The following is a 22,245-nucleotide window of genomic DNA, read 5'->3' as shown; positions in this document are numbered from 1 at the left end:
AAGTATCGATTATTGAAATGCGATAAATATAACTCAAGCTGCATCTCAAGACAAATGTTTTCTGAGTATCTTTACTGAGTCGAAATTACAAACGAATATCAAATTGATTTTCAAGATTCATCTATATATCATGTCTCAAGACTGGTTTTAGTTGAATTTCTCAGCAGAATCATGACTATAAATACGGGCCTTCGAGTTTATGGCAGCCCTTTTGCGCACTGAAAATAGATACCAAAATAATGTAATATACAAAATTTCAGCCGCGGCAAATAATTTTTTCCAAAGTTTTTACCTAAAAGTAAAGTCGGCAAACGTTAAATGGAATAACAAGACACCGTTGTGACCGTTTTCAGTACGCAAAAGGGCTGCCGTCAACTAGAAGTATTCCTTTTGAAACAATATCCAGATTTTCGATTAAGGTTTTAGTTCTAGAAATATCTTGACAGAAAAATATTTAACAGAAAAATTCTGGATAAACTACTTGGTAGCAGCGCGATACCTCTGACGTTAGTCTCATTTTATATACTTGGCGGCACGTCGCTACCGCGTCGCTTAATACACAATATTTAATATTGAATTTAAATATTATAATATTATAAATTATTTAGTATATTATTATAATAATGCATTTATTTTGTGTAAAGAATAACCTATACAAATGCATGTGTATGTACATATAATAAAATATAACGTTGCAATTTTCTTGCACATTTTACTTTTCAATAATTTATTGAATTAAATTTATTGTATTAAATATTGGTGCAAAATTTTTATATGCAAAGAAATATTATATAGAGACGAACAATTTTCGATTCGCTAATTATTTCTTAGAGTCATTGTTGCGCTATTATTTATTAACTAATGTTTATATGACCATATATGCTTTTTCATTAATCTAGCGAAAATAAAATTTGCTGATTTTTTTCAAAATATTATAATAGATTTTGTTTCGATTACTCTTTAATTGGACGCAGTGCACACAGCAATTTTGCAAGTTACAGCACTAAATGATTTATTCTCGATCCGGGAAAAGCTCATCGTAAGAGAACATTTTAAATAAATTGTTAAAAATATTAATACTCCATTTGGCGATCTCCTCCTCTAACGACGGTTCCAATTTTTGAATAAATTCTTCTTGATTGCTGCCTATGAAACCGTCAAGAACTTGGCCTAATTGGCCAAGATCATTTTCATTGAAACCGTATTTAGCTTCATATCCGTTGAAATGGATGTTTGCTTTTACTTTCGATACATATATATGTTTTTTGCTCCCTTTATTTGCCATTTCCGCGTGTATAAATTGCCTAACGCTTATGGAATCTGTAAAGAGACATACAATTTGATTATCATTAAAATATTGTTGAATTTTTAATTTTTTATACACATTAAATATTTTACACACGCACACACTCGCACGCAAACAAGTGCCTCTGAGCTTCTATCTTATTTAATACAAAACCGATATTTTAGATACCTGAAGTAATATGAATAGGTGCCTTATGAACAAGGGGCACGAGTAAATGTATGTTGATATCATATGTGCCATTCACATAAATTCGGTTCATTGAAATATTAATAGCAAAATGAAGCTTGTCGAGATCTGCTTCGAAAGATTTGATGGTAAAATCACAAAGTCCCGTTATCTGTACATCATTTATGTATATTTTGCTGTTGGAAGTGTCCGAAATGACTAATCTTTCAATATTGAGGGGCTCAAGCTGTGGAATGCCCAAATCCTCAAGTCCATTACAAATTCTATCTTTCAAATTGTCTATATTGTCTATCATGCATTGATTGAGATTTGGATTCTTGCGGCCACACACGTTGACGTAGGAGGCTGTAAAGAGTTTAAAACGTCAGAGGTGAGAAAGCATATGCTAAAAATTCTTGCGTGCCATTTTTAAATAAAAAGATATTTCAATAAAACAACACTACAAAATTCTTTGGCACATTTGTAAAATTGTCCGAAAACTTTTCCTTTTATAATCAATCAACAACTGTAAAAATGACTGTAATATGAAGTCCAAGCCGTCTGGTCTTTGCGCATGTGCAGTCATTCCACATGACAAAGTCCGATATCACACTCATTTTACGGTTGCTTATTAACTGTCAAGGGAAAAACATAGTTTTCGGACAATTTTATAAGTGTGCCAAAGAGATTTGTAGTGTTGTTTCATCAAAATATCTTTTTATTTAAAAATGGCACGCAAGAATTTTCAGCGTGTATTTTCTCGCCTCTGACGTCACAATCCAACATGGTTGCGGCAAACATCCAGGAGCCTTAACTTATAATATTGAATAAAAAACTGTTAGCAGATAACTTTAATACTACAAATAATATTTTAAAATAATATGTAATTGTTAGAATGTTATTATAATATAATAATGCATGCTCTGACATAATGATACGCATGCAATTTATCATTAATTTATATGTTAAATTTTTCTAATATTTGAAAAAAAATTTACTATTAGAAAGAGAAAAAAAAGAAAAAAAGAAAAAGAGAAAAAGAGAGAATGTATATGAGAGAAAAACATCGAATATTACATTATATATTTTTAATGGAATAACAGGTTAAAATTTGCCATTAAATACACACACACACACACACACACACACACATATGTGGGTGTTTCTAAAACTATGTCAAAAATTTTAAGGGCGTATTCTAAGGGTTAAAATAAGAAAAAAGTTCCAATAAACAAGGATCTAAAAATAAAAATTAGCACCCCCTTTTATTTCCTTTTCAAAATCGGATCAAATTGTCAAAACCACATAAAAATGAATGTCACTATTAATTATTACACTGTGCAAAATTTTAACAATCTGTGAAAGTCTCCGAGAGCTATAATACATTTTTCGATTCTTTTCCCCAAATTTCTCCAAACCCGAGGGCTATAACTCGGAGGGAAAGCATTTTTGGACCGATGTTTATAGGAACTTCTTTTCTTATTTTGACCTCTACAATAAACCCTTAAAATCTCTGACATAGTTTTAGAAACATTCTGTACATTATTTTTATATCTATACTAATGTATGTATATATGTGCACGCACGCACGCACGCACGCACACACATATATATATATATATACACACACACATATATATACAGGGTGTCGAAAAAGTATGGAAACCCTGCAAAATTTCGAAAAATATAAGTTTTACAGAAAAATGTTTCCTTTAAAAATTGTAGGGCTTAGGAAAATTTATTTATTGATCTTACAAGTCTGACCTAGGATGGCGTTGCCAAGGTCAGGACAAGGTCATCTTAAATTTTTTAAATAGAACCCCCCCCCATTTTTTATTACATACTCTTAGCTTATCTCAAGAGCTTTCCAAAACACTATATATGAGTTATTTTTGGTTAAGAATTTCCTGAGATATTTTAAAATTTATCACACACACATGATACTTTTTAATTATAAAATATAAAATATCTCGTAAAGTAAAAAGAAGATCCTTCTCCAATCTTGGCTGAGTTTCGTATTCACTGCCAGTACTGAAAATCTAGCGAGCATGACGTAAACTTTGAGTTCAAAATAAAACGAACAAATACTTTAATAATTAGAAAGTTACTCTAAATCAGTTGTTTTCACGGTTATTCTAAATCAATTGTTTTCACGGTTTCACGGTTTAAATATCCAAAATATCCAAATACGAAACTCAGTCAAGATTGGAGGATCTTCTTTTATTTTAAGATATTTTATATTTTATAATTAAAAAGTATCATGACAAATTTTAAAATATCTCAGGAAATTCTTAACCAAAAATAACTCATATATAGTGTTTTGGAAAGCTCTCGAGATAAACTACAAGAGTATGTAATAAAAAATGGGGGTTTCCATTTAAAAAATTCAAGATGATCTTGCCCTGACCTTGGTAATGCCATCCAACGTCAGACTTGTAAAATCAGTAAATAGATTTTCTTATACCCTACAATTTTTATAGGAAACATTTTTCTGTAAAACTTATATTTTTCGAAATTTTGCAGGGTTTCCATACTTTATCAACACCCTGTATATACACTACGCAAAACAATTAAGGGAGCGCTTTAAAACTTCCAAAATTTGATGATTTTTAAGGGGATCCCCGAGCGAACTGCGAACTCCGACAAAATAGCAGCGCCACTATTTTGGAATTAAAAATATTGGTAATTACCGACTGATTATCGAATGGTAATTACTGACATTTTGAATTCCACATTATCAATTATCTCAGGTCAAACATGTATTAGAAATTCATGTATACATTGCATACATGGAGTCACTTTATGCTACGTCCATATAGATTTGAACGTAAATATACATCGGCAATGTACATGCATTCTTATTGAGGATACTATATATATATATTGTTACGTCCCTGGTCTTTCTTCCCCTGAATATCATCCCTTGAGTGTCATCGTGGAGCTTCATCGTAAAGGGGGTTGTTTATTGACAACCGCCCTGTAATTGTTTTTCGGCTCCATGACAGATTTGGTCTGGCTGACGCATCGAGCGGACGCATGTGGATCAAACAAGCTTTCTTACATTGTACATGCAAATAATATTGTATCTCGTCGCTTTCGCTTATTGGGTCGTTATATTAAAGGTCATTGCTTCCTTACGAGAGTGGATTCATTTCGCGCGCGAGTGAGTGCGTGAGTGAGTGTGACATTTTTGCGAGAACCGCAAAAGCCGTCCCGAGGACGTAACATTTTGGGGGCTCGTCCGGGATAGAAGGAACATCTCACCACAGCGGAACAGAACATCGAAAATGTTACATTCCCCGAGGATTACCCGTTCACAAGCTCTGTCTCGAGCGACTGACAGCGAGGAATCGAGAGAGCAAACGGGCTCGTTACCGGAAGACGCAGGAGAACCAGCAGCGACAGAATCTACAGCTCTTCGGGCTCTCCTTCTTGAAATGCGAGAGATGCGACAGGAGCAAACACGTCGAGAGGACGAAATTGCGGCGATGCTGCGTCGTCACGACGAGGAACTTCAAGCCTTAAAAGAGATTCATTCCCGACCACAAAATCTACAGCTAAGTCCTTCTATTAATAGAACGTGTGAAAATTCGGGTGCGCACTTTTCAAATGAGAGAGAGAATGATTTTCGCGCGATATTAGGATTCAAATTAAAACCTGATACTTATGACGGGACAGTATCACTTCGTGAATTTTTCTCGCAGTTTAATTTAATTGCACGAGCAAATAGTTGGGATGATGCGACAAAGACTGTTGCACTTGCTTCGAGTTTGAGAGGAAAAGCGCGTTCGGTATTAGAGACGGTAGAAGACGTGTCCAATTTAGAATTTAATGAATTAAAATCAAAGCTTGAATTACGTTTTGGAGAAGGACACTTATCACAAAATTATTACGTACAATTTACAAATCGGAAACAAAAGTTTGGGGAAGATTTGGCAACATTAGGTTCAGAACTCGATAGATTGGTTCGCCTTGCGTATCCCGAGTGCCCACACGAAATCCGAGATAAGATCGCCTGCGCGCAATTCATTTCGGCGATATATGATAGTTTTGTCAAACGAACTTTACAATTGGAAAATATAACCTCTTTGAGTTTGGCAATTGAAAGGGCAAAAGCAATAAAAATAATTCAAGGGGAGGGTTATGAGAAAAAGAGAGGAAATTTAAATTTTAATAAAAATTTTTCGGGTGTTGAAAAAAAGAGCGCGCAGGGTAATAAATTAGAAGGCGAACGGGATGAAAAAGATAAGAAGGAAAACAATGGAAAAGGAAATTGGCCAGGCAGCAAATTTAGCGCCGGCCGAAGGGAATGTTGGACGTGTGGGAAAATCGGACATTTCTGGTACGAATGTCCTATTGAGAAGGGAAACTCGATTTAGCCGAGCTTTCCGGGGAGAGTTTGGCTTCCGTGAAAAATTCCTCGGAAATTGTATTAAATGTTAATAGGATTAAGAATAATAATTATTTCATTTACAGGGGAAAAGTAGATAATAAAGTATGTTCTTTCAAGGTCGACACGGGCTCCGATGTTTCCATAATAAATAGCAAATTTGTTGATAAAGAGAAAAGAAAGATTTATAAGAAGTTCGTTAATTTGAGATATCCCACCGGAGAAAAATTCGTGTAAAGTTTTGGGCAGAAATTAAAGTTGAATTAGGAAAATATTCTCTAGAAATTCCAATGTTTATTGCAGACATAAATGATGAATGTCTTTTGGGAATAGATTTTCTAAAAATGGTTAATTTGGATAAAGTCTTTGAATCGGCTTTTGGAATTCCGATATTTGAAAAAGAAATAGCTAGAATTGAAGATTCTTTTAAAAAAGTTCCGATCCTCTTGAAAGAACTCTATGAAACGAATTCTCAACATTTAACTGAAGTAGAAAAAGAAAGTTTTGTCGATTTTCTTGATGAATTTTATGATTTATTTTCTGAAAACATTATTGCAGGGAATTGTAATGTTGTAGAACATATTGTAAATGTGCGAGATTCTCCTCCCATAAAACAGGTTCCTCGTAGGATTCCGATTCAAATGAGGGAAGAAGTCGATAAAATTTTGGAAGATATGAGTTCACGTAGAGTAATTGAGGAATCACAGAGTCCATGGGTTTCCCCTGCTGTCATGGTTAAAAAGAAGGACGGTTCTATAAGATTCTGTGTTGATTATCGAAAATTAAACGAGCTAGCAGGTAATTCTTGGTTTTCCACACTTGATCTTAAAAGTGGATATTGGCAAATTAAGATCCGTCCCGAGGACAAAGAGAAAACGGCTTTTTCAATCGAGTCTTCAATTTGGAAAGAGTTTCCTGAATGGCGGAAAAGTTGATCTTCCAGCTTAGTCTTCCAGGAAGAAAATCTTCATTTGTCTTTGTTCTACTCTAAGAAGACTGTCTCGCCCGCGGTTTTTGATCCGTGGTTTTCCCGCGGGACTTCGGGCAAATGCCGAGACAGGGACTTGGGGAGTCCATGAGGGACGATGGGTCCACGGAAGATACCCCCCCCCCTTGTCTGAACCGGAGGACGTAGGGAGACCGGGACTTGTCTTCAAGGAACTCTGAAAGTCGATTGGGACCAAATTGACGGAGTCGCTCGGTAACCTGCGGCAGCAGCCCAGGGTAGGGCAAGAAGACTCGTCGGCGCCCTGGAATCAACAATTGGTGCAGATGTACTGTGGATTTAGATTGGCGGATAGTTCAACGACCTGCGGCGGGAGCCTACAGTAGAACGAGAATTCGTCGGAATCCTAAGTTGGACGTCGGAGCACGGAGATAACTTGTGCGGATGTGCGACGGGATCCAGAATCGCGGATTGTTCGGTAACCTGTGGCAAGAGCCCAGGGTAGAACAGGGATATTCGCTGGAGTCATGAAGTCGACATCGGAGCACAGAATTTTGGATTAACAATGGATCCCCCTTGTTATCGATTGTCGGGGCGACAATCTTGACGGAGGGGGGCAGTGTTAAGCCTAGTCTACAATGGCAGTAAGCAGTATAGAGTAAGCAGTAAGCAGTAAGCAGTATGAAATGGGAATTGCCCATTTCGTTACTCCCAGTCTTTACATCCACTAAAAACAGTATACTCTCTATTCCTACAGTCTTGTTATTGCCATTGTATACTGTTTTTAGTGGATGTAAAGACCGGGAGTAACGAAATGGGCAATTCCCATTTCATACTGCTTACTGCTTACTGCTTACTCTATACTGCTTACTGCCATTGTAGACTGCCCTTTACGTCCCTGGTCTTTCTTCCCCTGAATATCATCCCTTGAGTGTCATCGTGGAGCTTCATCGTAAAGGGGGTTGTTTATTGACAACTGCCCTGTCATTGTTTTTCGGCTCCATGACAGATTTGGTCTGGCTGACGCATCGAGCGGACGCATGTGGATCAAACAAGCTTTCTTACATTGTACATGCAAATAATATTGTATCTCGTCGCTTTCGCGTATTGGGTCGTTATATTAAAGGTCATTGCTTCCTTACGAGAGTGGATTCATTTCGCGCGCGAGTGAGTGCGTGAGTGAGTGTGACATTTTTGCGAGAACCGCAAAAGCCGTCCCGAGGACGTAACAATATATATATACATATATGATAATAATAAGATTATAATAAGATTATTAAATATATTCAACAACACAATTGATTAACTATAGTTACAATAATAGTACAGATATAGTATTTATGGGGAGACGAAACATTCTTTAAAATTTATACATTTCTTTTTATTTATATATCTTATAAATAAAACAAATCTTTAATAATTGTAGTCAATATAAATCGATTATTTAAAATATTAATATATTTTTATCTATTATTAATAATATTACCTATAATATACACTCCGCAAAATAATTAAGGAATCAAAGAAAATTGTCTAAAAAATAGGCAAATTTTAAATAGCTATAACTTTGTTTCAAAACATGACAATTTAAATTCTAAAAAAGGGTTTCAAAGCTTCAAATCTTTACTTCCAAAAGGTCACAGCTGTTTTTCATTTTCTTAAATTCTGGTATTTTTTTATATACAGAATACAACGAACTTAACGAAATGGAAAATTTTCTTCTCACTTTGTAGACGTGTCGTATGCATAAAATAATTTGAAAACATTTTTTGACTTTTTCACGTTAAAGCTTGAAGTTTTCCCTGCAAAATTGTTTTTTAAAATTTTAATTTCGATTTTTCCTTATCAAGTTATCGAGAATTGAAGAGAAAGTAGTCATTTTCACTTTGATCATTCATAACTCCGTTAAAAATCATCATTCAGCAATTTTAAAACTGGATTCTTAAAGCTAAATCTTTGCTTTATAGTATGATATAGTGGCCGAATTTCTTTTTAATTCGTGAATTTTTTTACAAATAGGTGAAAATAACGAAAAAATTTACGAGTTTCCTCTTTTTTGTTTAAATTTTGAAAAAAATTACGCAAGGTAACCAAAAAATTTTATGGACTTAAATTTTTGTGTCTCTTGGTACCCCAAAGACGAAAAATCATAGACTTGTTGTGATAATTTTTTTATAGTGATCCGTATGTTCAAAATGATCGATGCGTACAATATATTTAAAAAACTTGATTTGCTTTGATAAAAAATGTAAAAAAGTAAAATCTATGGCAGAAAAATCTTTTCTCCACTTTCTAACATAATTTTTTAATTTGTCTCAACATAAAATTTAGAAAATTTAAAATTGCATATCATTTCCAAAATTACTACCGATATCAGCTTCACCAAAAGTTCACCATGTAGAGGTTGTACGATTGGATTTGCGCTGAATTAAGATGACCTTTAGGGTTCATTTAGGGGTCAAATCGTATAGGACAGAAGACAGAAGAAAACAAGGATATGCTGGTTATTCTGATTTTAAAGTATCAGCTAGTATGACCCTAAAGGTCATCTTAATTCAAGACTTAAGTACTATTCTGAACGTAAAATTTCCCGCTCTTTCCGAATCCGGGGTCAAAAATGGGGGTTTCCATTTTAAAAAATCGAGTTGACCTTCAAATGACTTCTAAACTTGACCTCAAGGTTAAGCTCTAGGTCACCATCAAGTCCCTTTTTTTATCCCTACAACTTTTGTTTGGGGTGTTTTCCTCCTAGAACATGATTAAAGTTAGTTATTGATAGATTCTTCTGTCCTATACGATTTTACCCCTCAATGACCCCTAAAGGTCATCTTAATTTAAAACTTAAGTACCATTCTGAACGCAAAATTTCCCGCTCTTTCCGAATCCGGGGTCAAAAATGGGGGTTTTCATTTAAGAAAATCAAGTTGACCTTAAAATGACCTCTAAATTTGACTTCTAGGTCAGGGTCAAGGTCACCATCAGGTGTCCCCCTCTGAACTCTACAACTTTTGTATAAAACATTTTTTTCTATCTTGCTTATTTTACGAGATATTTGCGTGTATTGATTAAAATGGTCCACCGTGTATATACAGGGTGTCCGGTAATAGTCATGCCAACCGTCGTGTGCAGATTCCTGGGATCATTTGGAAACGATTTTTCCTCAGCAAAAATGTCGAGACACCAATAATTTTCGAGTTATAAGCGATTGAAAATAAAGGGTTTTTCGCAAACTAAGCCTTGTGGAAATAAAATAATAATAAATTCACATTCTTCAGTTAATTTTAGGTAGAGTTTACTTTAATAGAATTTTAATTTAAGGCTTAGTTACAAAGATACATGATGGCAAAAATTGAAAACATGCAAAAAATAATGACCTCCCTCGACATTTTCGCTGAGGAAAAATCGTCTCCAAATGATCCCAGGAATCTACACATGACGGTTGGCGTGACTGTTACCGGACACCCTGTATATACTCGTCAAAAAAATTATCGCAACACGTAATTAATATCAAAATTTAGCATAAATTCAAATAAGCGTATCTCCGCGAAAAAATGTCGTATTTCAAAAATTTTTTTTTGTTTTAAAGAGTAAAGTCTCTACTTTAAGGAACTTTCATTCGATTTTGATTTTATTCTCTTCCCCTTTCACCATCCCTTTAAAAGGAGGGACGTGTTTCTTTTTCCAAAAACTGCATAGTTTGACGAATTCTACGGAGTGTACTAAATTTTTTTCGCAAATATCATCATAACTATCGTAAAATATGGATTTTTCTCTACAAATTTAAAAAAAAATGAATACCGTACGATTTTTTTTCGCGAAGTTACAGCATATCAAAGTTACCTATGCATTTTTGACTATGTATTCAATTACCGCCAACATTAGCATTATCCGATGGGCACTACGGGGAAGTTGCTGGTCGGATTTTGCCCATCGTGTGTGTGTGTGTGTGTGTGTGTGTGTGTGTTGGGGCAGGGATAATGTTCGTATTTAAAATTGTGTATTTTTGCCTCGTCTTTGGATGACCTTTTATGGGAAGATGGCTGTATGATTTTGAAAGACTACCAACCAATTTCCAGCAATTGGAAGCAGCCCTACATCGAATATGGTTCGAAATTCTGCAAGCCACAATTAGAGCCTGCATTAATATGCGTGAGCGCCTGCAAGAGATCATCCGAAGACGAGGCAGAAATATACAATTTTAAATACGAACACATATACCCCTGCCCCAACACCCACCCAACCACCCACCCCCCCCCCCCCCCCCCACACACACACACACACACACACACACACACACACACACACACACGATGGGCAAAATCCGACCAGCAACCTTCCCGTAGTGCCCATCGAGTAATGCTAATATTGGCGGTAATTAAATATATAGGCAAAAATGCATAGGTAACTTTGATATGTTGTAACTTCGCGAACAAAAATCGTACGGTATTCAATTTTTTTTTTAATTTGTAGAGAAAAGTCCATATTTTACGATAGTTATGATGATATTTGCGAAAAAAATTTAGTACACTCCGTAGAGTTCGTCAAACTATGCAATTTTTTGAAAAAAAAAACACGTCCCTCCTTTTAAAGGGATGGAGAAAGGGGGAGAGAATAAAATCAAAATCGAACGAAAGTTCCTTAAAGTAGAGACTTTACCCTTTAAAACAAAAAAAAATTTTTTGAAATACGACAATTTTTCGCGGAGATACGCTTATTTGAATTTATGCTAAATTTTGATATTAATTACGTGTTGCGATAATTTTTTTGACGAGTGTATATAGGTATATATATATATATATATATATATATATGCATATGTATATATACAGGATGTATCAGAGAGACCGTATCAGCAGTTTTTTGAGAAAACTACGCATTTTTGTGAAATGTTTTATACAAAAAAATTATAGGGCTCTGGTGTTTTCTTTACACCAATTGATTGGTCTCATTATTCTGTGCATAAAAGTATTAAAGTAAGATTACCGAAAACTGAATGTTTCATAAAATATTTTGTATTTTATGTCAAAATACTGTATCTTTCAAGCCTCATAATTCGAAAAATACTTAACGGAAGAACATTTTATTATAGGGTTTTGGAAAGCTCTCGAGGTAAGCTACAAGAATATGCAATGAATAATAGGGGGTTCCATTTAAGAAATTGAAGGTAACCTTTACGTGACCTTCAAACGACTATGCAAGGTCAAATTTTTACCACTATCTTATGTCCTCTTTAAAGCCATACAACTTTTGTTTGAAACATTTTTTTCTAAAATTATTTATTTTCGAGTTATTCAAGTTTGTCAAATTGTTATGTGACTCACCCTGTATAACATAGTCTCAATTCACAGTTTAAGGGGATTTCTCAACTGTTTATATTACTAACAAAATTATTATTTTCATATTTCTAGTCTTTCATCACATTAATTTGACAAAATTAAAAATGCTTCTCCATGATTGCAATACATACATCAATGATCTCAGGAAACTCCAATTTTACATGAAAAACAAGAAAAAATTACGAAATTATACAGTTTTCTTTATCTCTTTTTATCTCAATATGGCGTCTTGAATTGCAGACGAGATATCAACGCATCATAATATGTGCTTCATATAAAAAGTTTACATTGTAACTTTTACAGTGAACAAGTTTTCTGAAGTTAAAGTACACGAAAAAAACACTGTTATCCTCTAAATCTAGATTAGAAGTTTAATATAAAAGTGTAGTTTGTATTACGATTTATGCATGTGTGTGCGTTGTAGGTATAGTAAAGCAAAAAACAGCAGTACATATTTATGTTCAAACCTATAATAGTATGGACGTATTAAAAAGTGATTTCATGTGTGCAATGTATACATGAATTTCTAATACATGTTTGACCTGGGATGATTGATGATGTGAAATTCAAAATATCAGTAATCACTCTTCGATAATTAGTCGGTAATTACCGATATTTTTGAGTCCAAAATGAGAGCGCTACTATTTTGTCAGAGTTTGCCGTTCGCTGAGTGATCCCCTTAAGCGATACAAACTTATAAACATTAACTAGTAGAATTTATGCTAATTATATGTGCCATATATTGCATGCCAATCACTCCATTAACTCTCACAGTTCACAGCAGTTTATCGATTTCTATTGCTCAACTAATATCTGCAACTTGTTTATATATATGTATGGATTTATAAATCATTATACATAAATTAAAATGAGATTTTTTCTTTGTACTCATATACAACTTGAATATTATATGTGAAAAATTTAAAACTTTGAAATCTGATCCTATTTGCAAATATTATTCTTGATGAGAAATGTAAAGTACGCCACAGTAGAATATGTGTACACAAAACGAATAAAACGCTGCGTATTATTGTGCCATTGATTCAATCAGAATCATATCAGAATCATATCAGAATCAGATAACGAATAAAATTATTCATTCATAATTTTTTAATTTTTTGAACTGTCAAAACACATACTATTCTGCGATGACAGCAGTTTACAAGTACAAAGTAGACACAATGTGAGAATCAATTAACATCGCGGAAAATAAAAAACGATGAAACTTGAGAGATTCGATTTTGTCTTCTGCAAAAGAAAGAATACTTACAAACATTAGTTTATTACAAATTATATTAAACGCGGGATATTAATATCAAATCATTTGAAAGATTTAAGACACTCTCTAAGTATACATGTAAAACATAATTTAAATTGATAATAAAATTTATTTCAACAGTTCTATTGTTTTATCTATGTGTATAAAATTTGCATATTAGAATATAAAACTATATGTTTTTAAAATACACGAATGCTAATGCAGCAAATCAAGTTTATTATAAAGTTTTTACGAAATATATATAATTGTTATTTCAATAATTCTTTATAAGACCTTTTTTAGATGAAAGTATCAAAATATGTATAAAACACGCGAGTAATAAATTTATGAGCACTTTTTTTAAAGCCGGAACATTACCTGCCTACCGTCTTCCTTAAGCGCGCCAAGATTATAATTAAAGAAATTTTTTCAAAACATTAACATCGCTATCTGCGCAATGCATATGCATTGTCATTGATTGCCATTGTGTTATAATTCAATATTATTATATAATTCAATATTGCAATTTATATAATAAAATAAATTAAAGTTGCTATAATTGCTTAATAAACAAATGAAATAATTGTTATAATTCCCGCTGAAACCTTATTTAATAACACATAATAATAATATATATATAAAATATAATATATATTATATTATATTAATAAAATACATATATTATATTGTTATAGCCCTAAAAGCTATAACTATAATTATTAAAATCACTTAATATAATTATTATTATTTTGTATATATTACACAAAAATAAGTAAGACGCATGCTTGCAAAAGCGCTGAGGCAATAAGAATTTCGACAAGCATACGAAATCAGAAAAACGAGACTAACGCTGAGTAAGCACTGCGCTAATTAAGAAATTACCAAAATCGCAAGCGTTCCATTAACCTCCTTCGCTTGCGACTGGTAACCCAATTATTAGATATAAAAAGGACCTTAAGACAACTCTCGAGGTCCCAGTCCAGCTGTAGTAAAGCGCAAGTACGTTAATAATAAACCACGACACGATTGTGAACAAGTGATCTACGCAACAACTGTGTAAGCATATTGTAATTTGCGTCATCCCAAGACGCTCATATACTTTGTACAACTGACTATTTATATTAAATATATTGTGAAACCACAAACGGGAGTGAAATTCCCCCTGACGTTCCCGAGCTTCCTAGTTCTAATTCGGTAACGATCCCTTAACTATCCTGTGCCTCACAAGGGCATAACAATATAATAAATATATTATATTATATTATATTAGAATATGTTAATATATATGTATATATAATAATATTTAATTGTAAGGTAAGAAAATTAGTCGACCAAACTAGCAAAAAATGTATTTATTTAAAAATCACGACGTTTCGACCATGTGGTTGTGGTCCTTTTCAAGTGACAATAAATTTCGTGTAGAATATAAAGCTCACAAATCAATAATCATAAATGTCCATTATTAAAAGACTTAATTTGTCAAAATTGAAAGAGAAAATCTGTCATATTGTTTCAACATATTCGTCAATACTTTCAGTATTTATGATTATTGATTTGTGAGCTTTATATTCTACACGAAATTTATTGTCACTTGAAAAGGACCACAACCACATGGTCGAAACGTCGTGATTTTTAAATAAATACATTTTTGGCTAGTTTGGTCGACTAATTTTCTTACCTTATATTTTTTCTTCGACTAGCGACTCAAAAGTATTTTAATTATAATATTTAATTGATTAATTTAATTATTAATTTTTAACTGATAAACTTTTCAATTATGATCAAAGTATTTATTTACTATATCGGGAATTTCAGCGACTTTTGGGAGCGATATTTTTCTCGCCTACATCTCTATAGGAAGGTCAAAAGAAAACACAGGAATTAAGTAAGCTCGAATTGAGATACAATTCCTAAAGAAATTTTGGCAGTGTACCAAGCAAAAATTTGTGCCCCGTGCACAATTATCTAGTTGTAGCGGAAAATTTATTTTTACAAATAATTTTTTTTATTTGAAATAATATTTAGATTTTCTTATTTACTAAAAAAATTTTTTTAATTATGCAAAGCCAAATATACTTATATTTTCTTGTTTATTTAATATTAATTTTTAAAAATAATTATTGTAAGTTAATAAAAAACATAAATGAGAACAAATCTTAAAGACGAAGATGAAAGAAAAATTGAATAAATATAAATTCGTTCGAAAATATATATAGTACTCCAATATTTTATAACCAAATAATAATTATAATAATTATTTTAATTGTTTACTTGAAATTTCTAATAAGAAATACATATTGAAAATGTTTATTCATATAAAATTAATTAAATATTTTAAATAATATTTTTTAATTAACACTTCAATATAAGCAAAACAGCTTATGTATTTTAAAACATCGAAATCAATAGGTGATTTGGCTATGAGAGCGTGAGCGTGGATGTTATGGCGCAAAAAAAAATTCTTTATTATATTAAAAATACATAAAATAAATAATTAGCGGACGTTTCGGCTCCTTATTTTGGGCCTTCTTCAGCGCAAGATCGAATAAACAATTAATGATTGCGGATCTTATAAATCATTTAAACCAAAAAAAACCGGATAAACAATTAAAATGAATCACGGGTAAAACAGTGTGAGATCGTAAATACGCAATCGTACCATGAAGATGGATATGATTCTTATCCTCTTCATAATTTAAGTATGATTTCCTTCAACGGATGTTCAATACATAACGAAAGCAATTAATTTGCTATGTGGTCGCATAGAAATATGTGCATCGTTAACGACGAGGAGGCAACACTATTATACATTGATATAATATGACAAGAACACAGAGAAGGAGAGAAATTCGTCTTGTCGCTGTCACGATTATCACATGACTGAATTTCTCTTCTTCTCTGTGTTCTTGTCATATTATATTAATGTATAATAGTGTTGCCTCCTCGTCGTTAACGATGCACATATTTCTATGCGACCACATAGCAAATTAATTGCTTTCGTTATGTATTGAACATCCGTTGAAGGAAATCATACTTAAATTATGAAGAGGATAAGAATCATATCCATCTTCATGGTACGATTGCGTATTTACGATCTCACACTGTTTTACCCGTGATTCATTTTAATTGTTTATCCGGTTTTTTTTTTGGTTTAAATGATTTATAAGATCCGCAATCATTAATTGTTTATTCGATCTTGCGCTGAAGAAGGCCCAAAAAAAGGAGCCGAAACGTCCGCTAATTATTTATTTTATGTATTTTTAATATAATAAAGAATTTTTTTTTGCGCCATAACATCCACGCTCACGCTCTCATAGCCAAATCACCTATTGATTTCGATGTTTTAATTTATTGGAGCAAATAAGATTGCCATTGTCAATCCTACATTGATTTAATTTTTATGTATTTTAATTTTCTATTTCAAATATTATTGTTCTACATTTTTTTAAATTTTGATCACATCTGTATATGTTAAATATTCTTGTTTACTTACGAATTTCGGCTGCATATGCAGTTACAAGTGCAAATGCAAAGATTGCAGCAAACATTTTCAAAACCAAAGTTTCTTATACAAAGTGACACTTTTTAAAATCGTAAGGAGAAAGATTTTTAGCAGATGTAATGACAAGTACGAATCAAGACTGATCAAGTCAATACAATCAACCTTATATATAAGCTTATATAAACTCCCTCTCTATTCTGAAATCATTAAAAGTGAATCACTTCTGCCTGAGATCTTTAACTTTTTATTAAAATCGCACACATCCTGTGCAGAACAAGTTTTGTATGCACTTTGTTTTTTATCTATGTGTTCTCACTCTGTGTCTGATTATATAATTACATAGCAAATGTACTGTGGGAAGATATTATAAGAAAAGAATTCTAGATTTGAGAAGAACAACTGGTCTATAATAGAAGAGGATGCAGAAGAATTCAGAAAAAAGATTTACATATTTTCTTGCGTATACATTTGATCTATTTTCTTGTAATCATAAATTTTTTTTCTAAATCCGCTTGCATATTCACGCTCATTAACAGAGTTCAACAGGTTTTAGAATTAATAAATGAATTGAAGTATAGAGATTTTTTACGTAATAAAATATAAACTTTCCATTAAACAAAAATTATTCGATACGTATAAAGCACAAATAAGTATCTTATTTACTCCAATATATCAACGCAAATAAATGTTATATCTGTATTGAATTAATGAGATTTGAATGTTTAATTTAAAAAATTAAGTTAATAAAATACTAAGTTTACTTTTTTTAAATTACATATATAAATAGATTTGTGTTTGCACATTTACGCTGCAACTTTATTTCCGCATTAAAATTTTTTTTAATTTCAATGATTACAGATAATAACAGATAATTACAAATAATTATAGATTATAAAAAAGATACCCAGCATACATAGCGAGAAATATGTAACTACATGTGATTACATTATAAAAAAATAATCCCTTTTTCAAAATCCTTCAGCGAATAGCGAACTCCAACGAAATAATAAGGCCCTCATTTTGGAATTAAAAATATCGGTAATTATACCGACTGACTATCGAAGAGTAATTACTGACATTTTGAATTCCACACTATCAATCATCTCAGGTCAAACATGTATTAGAAATCCATGTACACAATGCACATATGGAGTCATTTTTGGCTATATCAAATACTATTATAAATAAAATATATGTAACTGCTAGTTGTAAATTACATACTTCTTTTTAAAAATAATTATGTGTTTTCTTTACACCAACTGATTCCTCTCGTAATTTTGTGCATAAAAATATTGAGGTAAGATTATTGAAAAATAAATATTTGACAAAATATTTCATAGTTTATGTAAAATTATGTTAAACTAAGGTATAAAATATCTTGTAAAGTATTAATTTTTTGACTATACTACCCTTATAATTTTTTTTTATTGATAGAATATTGTAAGGAATCAATTTATATAAAAAAGTATGGTGGTCCCATTTAGAAAATGACCTTTACATCTCCTAAACATCTCCACCTAGAAAAAAATGTTCACCTTCACAAGATTTCCCCCTCAATACAACCATACCAACTTTTACTTCAAACATTTTTTCCTATCTCCAAAACTGTGGGAGTTATTAGGGTGGCCTGTTTTAGGTGCCTTACCCTGTATATACATATTAACAAAAATTTAAATTTAAAGATATTTTGATAAGCAAATATTCTGTATTTTATTAACAGATCGACGCATTAAAAGTTTGCTCAACGACAAATTTAACATGTGTCACAGACTTCGACAATTTTTATTTTGCTGAAAAATGTATCTGTATTTTTTGTTACCGCTTTTACGACTTAATAAACCACTCTTTTATAGATACAAAATTTGCGTTTGATAAAATTGTTTTTCATTTAATTTTATACTATCTAGCATATTATGAATCTTTTTCCATTATCATTTGATGCAAAAATGTGTTATAAAAGAATTATTTATCTTCTTAGATGTCTCATGGCGAACATATTCTGTCAACTCAACTTTGTTGATTTGGAATCTGCTAAATTAAGGATATCTTCTAGGTGCTCCTGTGTGTGTGTGGTACCAGTAACTATTAAATAAATTATTAAAAGTCCATTATACATGTTAAAGACAAGGACAAAAGACAATATTTTTCTTCGTTTTGATCTACATAACTTCATGCAGACATTTGATTGCGAATGCGAAACGCTCTTCGTTTATAGAAAACTTCCTAACGAATAAAAGATAAATAAGAAAACTTAATAAAAAACGAGAAGAAAAAGTATTACATAAAGAAAGTAATATAATTATAATAACTTACAATTAAAATAAATAAATAAATAAATTATATGCAATTAACAATGCATGTAATGAAAAATACGTTAAATGCAAAATATAATGTATTGAAATCTATTCGACAATTATCTGGATACATAAATAAATTAAATTTTAGCATTGATCTCGTGTTTGAACGCGTAGACATTTTGTTTGATTTTGATGTTTCGTGAACATTTCAGCTTATTTCATCAGGGAGGAACAACCTGATACTGAGCTGTTCCTTGTCGAGTCTTTCCTTTTATAATGAACGATCGGGGGGAGTGGGGTGTGTTGATAGGGGGGAAAGGGGAGAGGTGGGGAACTTAGTTAGCCAATCATGGCGTTTTTTAAGGAACTGGGAGTATGGATTGCCAAATTGGACTGAATTTTTGGCCGTTATCTTTGTTTAGGTTGTTAAAATGCTTTTGAATTTCTAAAGATTCCCTGTATCATATACTAGTACTTCTAAAACTTAAACAACAGAACTTTTAATCTGTTCTTATAAAAATATTTTGAATTTTTTGTCTTTTCGAACGATGGTGTAATGCACTCGTGCATATGTTCATTATTGACACAGATACACATACAACATACATACACATACACATACACGCACTTATTCAAGTATATTCAGTTGCACAATAGGCCTGATGGTGCTGTTACCGCTGTATCAGTTATTAAGAAGAACGGCTCGTAGAGGTCAAACGATTGATTTTTGGGGGTCGTGCCAATGTTGACTTTTGATCAGCATCACATGAACAATATTTCTGCAAAGTTTCAGCTAATTTCACCGAAACCCAATTTCCATAAGGAAATGGCGGGGTCTTTTACTTGACGACAATATATAAGATAATAACACAAAAAAACATTAACATCTCAACGTATATTTTAAATTATTATGTATTTTATAAATCAGTTATATAAATTATATAATTTTATACAAGAATCTTTGGACTTACTTATGAGAAAGAGCCTTTCCTGAATCCATTTCTGATTCCATTCCATTCTTTTTATAAAATAGCAAAAACAGAGATAAACACGTGAAATTCTATTATAAAAACACGCACAATTCTATTATTTAATAATTTTGATCGTAATATTATTTAGCAAATGTATTCTCTCTCACGTATTATTAATTATTGTTACTTTTGAATGTTATGTCTTTGCTGCTAGTTGAATTAAGTGTAAAATAATTTTATTCTCTTGATATACCTTTGTCTGAGATTTTATTCAACAATTTTCAGATCTGAAGCCGTTCTCTCGCTTTATATTTCATCCTTGACGAAGGAAAGCATTACTGTCAAGATCATAACATGCGCAAATAAACACACGCGATAACACACACAGATACACATGAAAAACATCAAAACATATCATTTGATTTTAATCTAAAAATTCAGAATTTATTTATAATTATATAACTATACGTTCTCTTATACATCATGATACAATTATGAAAATATAAGAAAATAGATACACATTCATATACAAGTTGTTTCTAAATAAGTGCACTGAAAAAAAAGATTATTTAATTCAACTAATATTTAGTTGAATACGTTCAAATAAATCATTTATTTGAAACAAATAAATATTTATTTGCTTTGAAAAGGATTTTCTTATATCAAATAAATATTTGTCATATCAAATCAATATTATTTACTTTCAAATAAATGATTTATTTGAACGTATTCAACTAAATATTAGTTGAATTAAATAATCTTTTTTTTCAGTGTGCGAAAAACTTTAAGAAATTATTTTTTTTTAAATTTATATATATATATATATATATATAAGGGGGGTTTTTTAATATAAACATATACTCTTCCCTGAAGAGTATACTCCTCTAAAAGGGGAGGTAAAAATAAGGTTTTTAATTTTTTTCTCAAATTTTTTTGACGAGATAGAAAAATGAAATTTGGTGGGTATTTTCCACTAGTAAAAAGGATATTTATTAATATTTTATTGATCTTCCCAACTCATTATAAGGGCGTGAAACTAACAACCACTATTTTTTATTAGAACTTTTTAACCGACCGAAATATGATCATCTAAAAATATGCGTTAGAAAGCTTGATTTCTTTAGAAACTTTTTTATTTTTTTGTAAAATCAATAGTTTTCAAAAAAAAAAAAATAAAAACCTAATTTTTACTTCCCTTTTTGAAGTGTAACTTCTCAGAGAAGGATATAAGAGTTTATATATAAAAAATTTCTTTTAATTTTTGACAAAGAATCATCTCTTAAAATTTTCCGTGTGTGTGTGTAGCGTGCGGCATATAAAAAAAAAGAGTAAAAATTCTATAATCGATTCTATTAATGTGTGACATATGGAGAGTACCAAATGAAAATAGAGGATTTAGAAATAATTATCGCAAAAATAAATTTTAATGCTATTATTTATCTTTGGCAGTAATATTATAGCAAAATTAAAATAAAGTTAAAGACATCGCATGGTTACATATATTTGAGAGAGAAACACTTAATTTTATTTATTATATTACCCCACTGTGCAATTAACAATTTTATAAATTTTGTAAACATTATTTAAATACATACCTAGTCAGAAATGTAACCTTGATTCAAAGTTGATTCAATGTCGATATGGTTGACAGCTAGTTGAGTCGATAAGAAAGTTAATATTACTGCAATATCAATCATCCAATCAGATGAAGTGCAGCGTTGATTCAACGTTGATTCAACGTCAAAGCATTAATAAGCGCTTTTTGCATATATATATATATATATATATATATATATATATATACTGCAACATTAAATGATTCAATTTATAATCGCTTAAAAAATTCTTGCGGGCCCGTGATTGAACAGCGCGTCAGAAAAGCTATAACACACCTTTCACATTGCTTGATTCGGCAATTGGTCAAATCTTTCGATGTGTGTGTTATATCCTTAAGTTGCGTCGCTACGATCGTAGATCGGGGGGAATGTATGATATATATATATATGATCATCCGTTAGAGTGAATGCGCACGTTGCGGATATTGCTTTTATGTTACAAGTGTATTATCGCGTTT

General features: G+C 31.7%; 1 protein-coding gene across 1 annotated transcript; it reads right to left on the bottom strand.

Moving 5' to 3' along the window:
• Positions 1–45: 45 nt before the first annotated feature.
• On the bottom strand, positions 46–17,037 carry LOC145937051 (uncharacterized). The gene is made up of 3 exons (XM_083039839.1): positions 16,895–17,037; positions 1,475–1,837; positions 46–1,320 (listed from the first exon to the last, which is right to left on the bottom strand). The coding sequence occupies exons 1-3, from the start codon at positions 16,947–16,949 to the stop codon at positions 1,013–1,015; spliced, it is 726 nt and encodes a 241-aa protein (XP_082895965.1). The 5' UTR covers positions 16,950–17,037; the 3' UTR covers positions 46–1,012.
• Positions 17,038–22,245: the final 5,208 nt, after the last annotated feature.

Source organism: Prenolepis imparis, unplaced genomic scaffold (assembly GCF_030444845.1).
Source record: "Prenolepis imparis isolate NDT839.2.m4 unplaced genomic scaffold, iyPreImpa1.0 SCAF_6, whole genome shotgun sequence".
Lineage (NCBI taxonomy): Eukaryota > Metazoa > Arthropoda > Insecta > Hymenoptera > Formicidae > Prenolepis > Prenolepis imparis.
This window is presented reverse-complemented; position numbering and strand designations above follow the sequence as displayed.

What these genes read in the sequence shown, in the direction of transcription:
- LOC145937051 (XM_083039839.1), bottom strand. Translation starts at nt 16,949, where the DNA reads ATGTTTGCTGCAATCTTTGCATTTGCACTTGTAACTGCATATGCAGCC. An exon ending in TGCATATGCAGCCGAAATTC is followed by an intron (nt 1,838 to 16,894) that starts GTAAGTAAACAA and finishes AACTCTTTACAG; the next exon opens with CCTCCTACGTCAACGTGTGT. An exon ending in ACCTATTCATATTACTTCAG is followed by an intron (nt 1,321 to 1,474) that starts GTATCTAAAATA and finishes GTCTCTTTACAG; the next exon opens with ATTCCATAAGCGTTAGGCAA.